This window comes from Sinocyclocheilus anshuiensis, unplaced genomic scaffold, assembly GCF_001515605.1.
Source record: "Sinocyclocheilus anshuiensis isolate Anshui unplaced genomic scaffold, SAMN03320099.WGS_v1.1 scaffold997, whole genome shotgun sequence".
NCBI classification, from domain to species: domain Eukaryota; kingdom Metazoa; phylum Chordata; class Actinopteri; order Cypriniformes; family Cyprinidae; genus Sinocyclocheilus; species Sinocyclocheilus anshuiensis.
The window spans coordinates 689,998-701,211 of record NW_015555715.1 but is presented as its reverse complement, the minus strand read 5'-3'; the positions used below and the strand labels follow the sequence as shown (position 1 = coordinate 701,211).

General features: G+C 36.4%; 1 protein-coding gene and 1 long non-coding RNA gene across 2 annotated transcripts; one reads left to right on the top strand and one right to left on the bottom strand.

The window, feature by feature from the left end:
• Positions 1-607: 607 nt before the first annotated feature.
• Positions 608-3,040, bottom strand: LOC107672200 (uncharacterized). Its single transcript, XR_001632294.1, has 3 exons — positions 2,758-3,040; positions 1,983-2,044; positions 608-647 (listed from the first exon to the last, which is right to left on the bottom strand). It is a non-coding gene; the product is annotated as an uncharacterized LOC107672200 (long non-coding RNA).
• A 1,362-nt stretch (positions 3,041-4,402) lies between these two features.
• Positions 4,403-10,911, top strand: LOC107672199 (ras association domain-containing protein 9-like). The gene is made up of 2 exons (XM_016465292.1): positions 4,403-4,533; positions 9,172-10,911. Exons 1-2 carry the CDS (start codon positions 4,487-4,489, stop codon positions 10,436-10,438), a joined length of 1,314 nt encoding a protein of 437 aa, XP_016320778.1. The 5' UTR covers positions 4,403-4,486; the 3' UTR covers positions 10,439-10,911.
• Positions 10,912-11,214: the final 303 nt, after the last annotated feature.

Here is an 11,214-nt window from a genome sequence, read left to right as displayed (position 1 = left end):
ACATTAATTCAAACTATTAATTAAAAAAAACAATAGTATCTCATATATACTAAAATAACACTGCTTGATATTGGTGCTGTAGTGCTATTGAAGAAAAATCATCAGCTAAACAACAAGCACTAAAATGTTCATAAACCATTTAGCCTCTTTATGTAAGCAATCTTTTTTTGTTGTTTGTTTGTTTTTGGCTTGTGTTGTAATCAATTTGGCAACATTTCTTTTGAATATAGCATAAAACTGAAATTAAACATTTTGGAAGAAGAAATACCATTGGTATTTTTAATTTCATGCTGCATTTTACATAAATCTGCATCAATATTTATAAACCACCCTATGTTTCAAATATAAAAAAAATCAGCCTTTGTTATGAATTGTTACCAAAAAAATGACAAAAATGCCTATATGTCATCTCTCACCTCTCTAGGCTGCAGGACCCTGCAGAGGTTCCGGATGTCATGCATTTGCTCAAGATTTTGGGCGAGGGTACCCGAGACCCTCTGCTCATAGTCGGCCTGAACCTCCACGTCCTCCTGCTCCTCCTCACTGCCCCAGGCCTCCGGCCACGACTCCCCAAGACTGTTCATCATCCTGCACACATCCTGGAGCGGCAGCTGCCACAGGGGGGAGATGTGCTTGCTCTGCTTTACCTACACACATGGTGAGAGAACAAAAATGTTTACTTACAATGACTCACTCTCACTCTCAGCTTTATTTCAGCTTATAAAAAAGTCACACTGTCTCCAGCCATTACTATATTCTCAGTCCACTTACAGGGTGCCAATACTGGATAAGCACATTTTGAGTTTTCTCTAGTGTTTTTATTGGCCTTCACAGGATAAATCTAACAAGATCAAGGCCTGGTGTGATATCTGGAAATCTGTTTTCAACCTGCTGGCTGTAAATTTGTCTTAAAAAGTCTTAAATTACAGTTCTTAAATAACACAATCACATATGAGTTCATACGTTTGATATTAAAAATAAGTGCAAATAATCTCAGTAATTTAAACATATCAAACTGAAAGATTTTTTTTTTTCTTATTAAATAACAGGAAAATGTCACCTGTATAAGACCTGCAGGCTGTCTGCCATTAAAGTAACTATTGCACTACATTTAATTAGACTTGGCCAGCTGACATTTTAAAACTTAGCCTTAAAGACATCATTTAATGTCAGTATTCAAAGTCATAATTATTAATTAACTCTGCAGTAGAGAGGATGTCTATACGGAAAGTTACAAAAGCCCAAAATTGTGGTCAGCATTAAAAAAAAAATGTAAAGAAAATTATAAAAACCATGATGCTACATGATTCTCTATTGATAATGGATAACAGTCAGATGTACTGACGATAGATAATGGATGTTAATGCGGTGCAGAATATTGCTGAATGAATGAAGGCAGCTGAGTATCATTTCGGGCAATGACACATCATTTGGTCCACCAGTAGAGTGCAAAAGCTTCATCCATTTTCCTTTTTGAGTACACTGCTTCTGATTTGCTGCCTGATTGAAAGCTTTGTCTTTTTCAATCAATAGTTTACAAAAACATGTCATTTCGTATTACGTTTAACATCAGTTAGCATATACATTTGTGGACTGCTGTGCACCATGGCATTCATGAAGACAATAGCATTTTATGAAATGCTGAGTGATTGGAGCACAAACCTAATTTTACTATAAATCCCAAAGCCCTGTGCTATTCTGTTTTCCCTGTGAAAATGCCTCTCCAGATGTATTAAACAGATTTAATGCTTGTGATGGTAAAGTTAACTGGTAAAGATGATTGTTTATTTTGTTTAATAAATCTGTAGTTTTGTTTTTTTTTGCTGTATTCTCAAAACCAAAAACCATGAAATAACCATGACTTTAATTTAAAATTCAGCTGCCCCACAGTCAAAGGGCATATCTATATTAAGGCCCCATATAAGGCCAGTATTGCCTCTGTTGGCTCCCACTCAACAGGTGTTTTAAAAGCAAGTCTGTACCTTTGAAGTGAGGAGACTTCTCAGTACCTCTTCCTCTATTGCCCTTTTTCCCTGGTCTATATCTATAAAGAGTGGGGAAACACACAATGTTGACATGTTTTAAGAGTAGGACTATACACATAATGAGTATACACACATCAAAGTACAGAGAAACCAGACACATTTTTGCCTGCAGACAGTAGACAGTAGTAAGTCTGTTTTAATTCAATCAGATCAGGGAAAAAAAGTGAATGGGTTTGTATTTCATATTATTCATATATTCCAAGATAGGTAGAACCGTAAGATACATGCACAGCAATAAGTTTAAGTCTAACGTATAAAATGTCTTAAAGACATTAGAGCATTAAATGAGTGACTTTCTTTATTTCAAAGGGAAATTGTGATATACTGTATAAATAGCCATAAAAGCAGAAAAATATTCTACAGCAAATGTAGACAAACATTTTTATGTATATACGATTCCATCTATTTAAGTTGTATTTTAAAGTTTTATCTTTATTCAATTGCTAATAAAATTATCCACACATAATAGAGTCTAATGATGCATACTGCTGGTAAAAATACTGATTATCCTTAATATCAGTTAGATAAAGACATAGCAGATAGTTAAAACTAAGTAAGACATTAAAAGACATAATGTGAACATTAGCTGTCAAAGATCATAATCATGAAATATTTATCTTGCAAAAGGTTGGTAATTTTTAAATGGTAATTAAAATGTGCTTTTTTAGAAGAAGTAAAATCAGTCTGTATAAATTGATAAAAGTGCTTTTACCTGAACACAGTCCATTACACAGTAAAAAAAGGAGCATAACGGAGGTCAGCTGCATTTGCATTTTCTTAGTAGTCCCACAGTTTCTGCACATTCAAGCTGGGCCCAAGTCCATAGGGTTAAAGGTCATAAAATGGTATGAAAACGGATGGAAGAATACGAGAGATAAGTTGTAAGAGAGTTACAGAGACAGAGAGAGAAAATCACAGTGCGTCCTGCAGAAGTCACGATGCTGTCTTCTTGGTTTCTTATCCAACCTGTTTGCTGTGTCTTCTCTTGGCTTTCTCAGAAGTGAAGTGAGGAATGGCGGGCTCCATTCCACCCGGTATATAAGAGCCTCTATGATGTCAGAGGAGTGCACTATCGTTCCTACCCCTCCCGTATCCATCTCCATATCTCTCTCTCTCTCTCTCCATCCCTCCCTCCCTCCATGTCCTCTTGTCCTGTGTCACGATGACATCAGCAAACACCTCAGAAACCACTTTGATTGTTGACGTCAAAACTTTCAGAAATGCTCATTTGATGTTCCTCTCTTCATTCTAATGGAGGGAGGGGGGAGTGAAGAAGTGAATTTATGATTAGTTCTTAGAAGCGGGATGATGAAAGTTGGAGAGGTTGCGCAGTGCCTTCATTTGAACTCACTGATATTGACAGTCTTCAAGAATTACCAATCTTATCCTGTATTGTTCAACTCCATGTCAACCCAATAATAACTCTTATTGTCCGTCATGCTTTCCATTGTCATGTGTTGCTCATACTGTGCTTAGATAAAATATAGACTGTTTTGAGAATCCAATGTGTGACATTTAACCTTGAAAGATTCTCTTAGTACAGTTTGTAATGAAACGGGCTTTACTTTTGATTGCTTCCAAAAACTAATATTCTATCCAGATACATGATGATAGCCACTGTCAAGGTTGAAATATTATGATGCATTATAATTCATCATTATACAGAATTAAAGACAAGGGAGTGTTGTAACACTGTCAGTTTAACCAATCAGAAATGAGTTACAAGAGTGAAATCATGACCACCAACCTCCTGAGGTGTGTTAGATTCTATAAAAACATGACAGACTCACAGGACAAATAGAATCCTGTTTGTAGAGTAAAAAATAGCTATTTTATTTGCCATGAAATTGATTATATTGAAATCAGATGTTTAAACTGAAAAGCGTGGTATTAATGGAGAATGGCATAACATATTTGCCACAATAAAACTAATTAAAAATGAAGATGGCGAATATCGAATATTTGTAAAATATTTGTTATTATTGTGACGACCCATTCAAGTAGTGGGGTATGTTGTAATATCAACGCTCTTTAACAGTCTGTAATTCATTTAACTGAGCTTATTTTTAATGTCTAACTGATTCAAATTGTTGCAGATAAATATGTGAGCATTATATCAGAGAGTCGTAGCGTAAGGGAAAACAAAAACAGAGTTACAGACGCTGAAGGAAAATGTGTAGCAACACTCCCCGTTCTCCAAAACAGCACAGACGCTATCATCACAATCATCAGCTTCACACAGTTATCCAACAAGCGGGTTTTGTCGCCTCCCTCCGTGTGAAGTGGGCCGGCCCTGCTTGAAACTCCTCTTACTTAGAAGTTCGCAAGTTGTTCAACTTTTTCCACGACCAGCACTTCAGTGCCACTTTCTTGATTAGGTTTACGCGCTCCGTTCTGTCACACGATGTCTTGGATCTGACCTGCGATCATACTGACGCGCGATGGCTCCTTTTGGAAAAAACTTTCTGAAGGCGCGTTTGAAGAACAGGTATGATTCACTCCATTTCATTTAAGATTGCGCAGTCTTACCACAGACATTTCATGGAATAAATAAATAGCTATTTATTTGAAAAGTCGAAACAAGCGTAAAAGGTAGAAACATTACATGTTTTTGTTCTCTCTTAGAATGCGTAATTAAACGCGTACAGTTATTGTTATGGGCTGTAAACGCTGTAACAACAACACTTGCTCTCACTCAAGTGTTTCGCTGCATGGTCGCAGAGAGTCGAGTTACACTTGATGCTGTTGTTCTGCTTGCACTGGTGACTCTCTTGGATGCTGGTAGCTGGCGTTACGCAAAACGAGTGTCTCCAAAATGAATCATTTTTTCTAAATTAATTCTTGCATGACGGCGGATGTGCGTAACGGTGCGTCCGAGTCTTGATGAAATGAACTGAAAAGGCTTAATTTTGTAGTGTCGTATTCAATATAATTGACCTATTTAGTTACTTTAGGTCTTGGATTACTATTATTATTATGAAAGTTAGTACATGTAGCATTCTTTTTGTCCTAACTTATTTAGAGAATGTTTGTCATTTTTAAGACAGTTTGAACTGGGGGATGGAGGTTTTAAAAGTAGGTGTTCTTTTTAATTACAAGTATGCATTTCAAACAATAACATAACAGTAAGAAAAAGTCCGTAAAAATGTACTAAATGTGTAAACTTGCGAACAGAAATGTAAGCAGGTAACCATAGCAACCATAATTGCACGATCGCTGTCAGTATCGACGGTACATGACAAAACATAAATATGTTGTCATTATTTATCGCAGTGTTAGAGATGTACACATCATTAGAAGATATGCAATATAGTTGACGGGTAGCTAGATTCCAGTGGCGTCAACAATATTGTAGATGACGGACGGGTAGTTATAGTTAGACTTGGCCTGAAAAAATTTGGGTTGCTTGAGATAAATTTCAAGTGAGCCAAAGACTATAGAAAAAAAGCACTTTGATTGAGCCCATAAATTACTGCCAACATTCTTTTTTTTTAAGTTTGCACTCTTTAAGGTTCATGTCAGGGTTTATGTTGTTTTGCCAAATCTTTCACCATTTTTATCTATTTATGCATGTTCTATGCAGACAATTTATTGCACAGCAAGACATTTTAGTTGTCTTTACTAGTCTTTTTAAGCTTGAGACACTCTGGGGGGACATTATATTTTTATGATGCTGTATAATCACCTTTAAAGCATAAGCCAACTGTAATTATCTTAAATGTTCAGAGTGAAATCTAATCAAAGGTAATCTAACTCTATGTCTGCTTTATTTAATGTGGTCAATGCAGAATATCATTCTAACTGTTGATTTATACATGCTTTAATTCATAGGCATGCTTTTTGTGAAAGTACAAAGGTATATGCTCTAACAACGACAGTTTAAACTGGAGGTGGTTATTACACTCAGCTAAAGTCTCAATCTCAGCTGAGATTGTCGTAATTGTGTGGGTATTTTGGAGCACCAAACATAATGACACTCTGTTAAGGCTTAAATAAAAACGTTCTAGAGAAGCATTACCATTTTTAACCTATACTTTGCTTTGCTAAAGCTGTTGAGACAAACTGCTCCACCTAAACATGCAGTGGAGATGTTTTGTCTTCTCAGTGATGCTTTTCAAGACTTTCTGAAAACCAGCAAACCACAGTGAAAAAAGTTTTTTCCTCAAAAATATCTCATGCTTTTTAGATAGGGCTCAGGAAGCACACTGTTTTTGTCGCTGCCTCTGTTTTACAGTGGCTACACCAAAAAGAAAAAAATAAATCGCTCAGAAATTGCTAGCAAATTCCACAATTAATTACAAGAAAATGGCAAGTAACACATTAAATGAAAAGTTAAGTAATTTTTTAGTAAAGTATTTTCTTGCAAAAACATGCTTCTTTAATCTTTATTTATAACTTTGAAAAAAAAATTACTGTATAGATAGTATGTTTCCTTTACATTATAACGTGAACATTTCAATTATGAATTCCTCCCTTCACTTTTGCCTCTCTCCAGTTCACATGTGCCCACTAAAATCTCTCAGTCCTCTCAGATACCTGTTAATGAATCAGTCGACACAGGCAATATCCATAAATTAAAACTACATCTGCTCTTAACTTACATGGTTATCTGCTGCATAAGGATTTATTATATAATCAATATCTACAACTTTGACTAAATGTACTAATATAACGATAATGAATTTTGTTAATGAGATATAGCACTGAATGATCTGCACATCTTTGTTAAATCACTGTTTAATTTCCCAAGCATATTTTTGTACAGCCTAATAAACCTTGATAGACTGAGTTCAGGAGATTATGTCCAGTCACTGTGTTGAGTCTGTAGAAGGATACAGTGTGTTCTCTGTAGTACAAGGATCAAGTCTGGCGGTCACATGTGTGTTTGTGTCTGCTCTGTGAGTTGAGAAGCAGAGTGTTCTGTTCTTTTCACCTTCAGTGGTTCTCTGATAATGTCTCTGGTGTTGTGTTCATTAGGGCACAACAGATACATCTAATCTACATTTCAAACCAGGCTTTTGTTTTATGCATGTACATGTTTGTTGTAGTGCTTCACTCCATTCGTTTGCAATATATCCGTGAAATGGAATTCATAATTTTCCATTGCCTCACAATACATGAACGTAGTGGCAGGATGTATGTAACAGGATGCTGCTGGTCACCATTGATTTTCCCACAAGACAAACACAGGTGCTTCCATTCCCCCTCTTTTGTTTCCTGTACTCATGACAATTTTGGAAAAGGCTAAATAAAATAGACCATTTCATTTTTAATTCCCAGTGTAGATTATTCTGAAATTTCATGTTGCTCAGACTCCTTCAACAAGCCCTTAAAATGGATCCAAATTGTATAGCAAGCCAAGAAAGCACATTGTTAACAATTTGAGGGTGAACGCTTGTATTGTATTATAGCATATTGTCTGTTTCAGTGTAATGTGTCTGACGTGTGGACAAGCTTCTGTACTTGCTTATTATGTAAATGCCAGGGTTGTACTCTTCTGTTATGATGTCATGTCAATGATGTCATGTAGAATTACTAGCACTGGTGTGAATGTGGGGTTAACTGTTAAAAATAGCATTGTATACAGTAAGTTACATCATGCAACATTTAACAAATGGCTATTTTTCATTTAGTTTGTATACTTTCAGTCTAAGATAAAGGCCTGTAGCCCTACAGAATACAGTATATTTAAGGATAGTTTGTCTTTCTGTATAACAGTGGTGTATTGGGTAGTCTGCTATGTGAATTAGCTCAACTATTTACTTTTCTGTAGAGTAGCAGCAGGGTCTTCTAAATATTAACTAACCTGCATTCTTGCATATATAATGCATTCTTTTGAGGTCATTCATTAAAGGGATAGTTCACCCAAAAATGAAAATTACCCCATGATTTACTCACTCTCAAGCCATAGAAGGTGTATATGACTTTCTTCTTTCAGACGAATCCTCGACTTGACTTATATCGAAATCCTCCAACATTTTTCTTTACAAATCCTCGTTTTGTACTTCTAAATCGTGACTCAGTCCTCTGCGCTTCCGTGTTCGTCACGTCCACGTTTGTCACCACGTTTGCCTACATTCTACATTATCTGCTGGAATGCCCTCTCTCATGTACACGCAAACGACATTACAGAGATTACAGTTTATAAAGTTTTAAATATGGATATTTATCTTTAAAAAAATGCATTGATTCGCTTCAGGAGACCTTTATTAACCCCCCCTGGATTCGTCTGAAAAAAGAAAGTCATATACACCTAGGATGGCTTGAGGGTGAGTAAATCATGGGGTAATTTTCATTTTTGGGTGAACTATCCCTTTAAGACAAAATATATCACTTGTATTTTGGTCACCTTTTACAAAATGTCAGCAGTCAAACTATTTATTTAATGCTAAGAAATAAACATTACCTCTGTAAATTTTACATTCAGATTTGCTTCTAGCTTTTAACAGTTTTTAATTAATCTCTACAGTTCTGAACTAAGAGCAATAATTAGTCATACCTGATGTTATGACCTGAACAGAATGAAAAATTATGAAACAACCAATTCAGATAATTGAGGCTATGATGCACTTGTCATGAAGCCTTCTGCTCATCTGAATAATGTCAGCCATTTAGTGTGCCATTTAAAATCTGAGCTATGGATGTGAATCCGTCATCAGCAGTGTCAAGTACAGTTATGACTAAAATGACTCCTGAATCATAGATGTGAGCTGTATGTATTTCACCTCATTCCATCTTGCATGTGTAAGAAACAAGTCACTCCAGTCTGTCTATTACAGTGATTTACAACGGTTATGGGGTGTTTTTAGGCGCGAGTGTCTAAAATGTAATCACTATATTCTTACACTACAATGTTATAGTATTGCTTTTATGCTAGCAACTGCTGTATGATACAAAACACTAGTGTGTAATGAATTCTTCGTTGTTATTATTATTATTTATATAATAATAATAATGAACAATTTGCCTAGTTTATAGTTTATGTATTGTAGTTTATAGTTATCCATTTTGTAATATATTATTTGTATTTATTGTATAAAATGACCATATTTGTAGTAATTTTAAGGGATATTACACTTGTGATTGTTGTTGTTTATAATACACACTTGCTATATTTCTTTACCAGGTCTAAGGTTGTAGAGGAAACTCCAGGGAAGGAAATCCAGGTTCTTGTGTGTCGAGAAGAAAAAGCAGTCTGTGGAGTGACCAAGCACACAACCTGCGCAGATGTAGTCAAGGCTTTATTGGAGGACCACCAGACTTTACCAGAGAGTAAGAGGCTATTACATGGGGAACCTAAAGACTTCTGCATCCTTGAACGGTGGAAGGGCTTTGAGAGGGCACTGCCACCTCTCACTCGAATTCTCCGACTGTGGAACGCTTGGGGTGATGAGAAACCTTTCATACAGTTTGTCCTTATGAAGATCAGTGATTTTCTGCCATCATCCAAAGGAGTCAAAAGAGCCTCGAAGTCTCGGGGAGTGAGGTCCAAAAGATGGGAGCAAGGACCTGCACAGTACACCAAGACTGTATCTGCGGAGAAGCAGAAGCGCATGGTGAACAAGGCCTTCCGCAAATTGGAGAAGATCCAGAAAGCAGAGACATCAGAGGGCTCAGAAGATATCAGTAAGCTGGTGCCGTTGATCATGTCACAGGATCAGACCATACGGCAGCAGATTCACCAAATGCATGAGCTAGACTTGGAGATTGAACATGCAGAGAAACAGCTGAGGAACAGCCCCACACCTCGATCCAGCATCACCGAGAGTGATGGCAGCCAATCGTTGTCCCAGTTTGACAGCCAGCTTCAGGAGTACCTGTACACCAGTGATGGACTTGAGAAACTAGAACTACATGTTTGCAGGCACCAAGAACTCATTGATCAGCTCTCTCGAGATATTGACCTAGAACTGAGGAACCGGACTTCAGATTTAGAAGACTTGAAAGAAGCAGCAGCTGCTAGTCCAGAACTAGAGCTGGAACCTAACCTTGCGTTGACCTCCTCAGATCTCTTAGAGCTGGAAAGCTTACGCAATGAACTTGAGTCAAGCATGAGTGCTGGGCTTTCCCTCCATGCTCAAACACAGGAAATCGAGAAGGAACTACAGTGGAACAAAACAGCCCTGCAGTCCCAAAACCATGAATACCAGCATCTGGTTGCCCAACTCAATGCGCTTGAGCTGGGGGCCTGTTCAGACCAGTCTAGCCCTGTATCTCTGAAGAGCCAGATCAGGGCCACTGTCTCTCAGCAGACAGCAGGCAAGGTCAGACTAACATGCTCCCCTACAGATGCGACAGACACAGACTCAGACACTGGAATAAGCTCTACTCATAGTCAGGACTCGCTGTCTCCCTGTGTGGACAGGTCGCCTCCTCTGGATACTGATGTTTAAAGTTGAGCATTAACCAAATGTGTTTTTTAGACATATTGTAATTAATGACTCCAACAAGCTGAAAGGGATATTCCACCCAAAAATTAAAATTCTATCATCATTTACTAATGTCATCATTATATTCTGTCATCTATCATTATTCACCTTTATCTCATTCCAAACCTGTGTGACTGATGATTAATCACAAAAGGTATTTTGAAGGATGTTGGTAACCAAACAGTTTTGGTTACCATTGATTTCCACTGTATGTACAAAAGCACTGAGTTCTCAAAACATCTTCTTTTGTCTTCAAGAAGAAAGGAATACGGTTTTTGAACAATATGAGGGGGTGTAAATGATGACAGATTTTTTTTTTATCCCTTTAACCTCTATTGTCCTATTACATACTATAATGTGTGAATTCATGTTTATCATCTTATGTTTTTCTCTCTATTAGAATTCATATGCACTTATAGTCTGAATTAAATACGTAAAATAATAAATAAAAAAAAACATTGTTAATAAGCTGAAAAATATTTAATTTTGGGGTTTCATTCATCTTTAAAATGACCCCTCTGATTTTGTTTATTTTAAATCCTGCTGATATTTATTAAGCAACATGTTTTCCACAATTGTAAATATTTTTTTTCCACCTAAATACAAAGTTTAGTTCTGAATACTTTCCGTACCCACTGTATATATATATATATATATATATATTGTCGCTATTATTTTAAAGAAAAAATATATTAAATTAATTAAAATATTTTAATGTAATCTTTAATTATCAAAAGCAG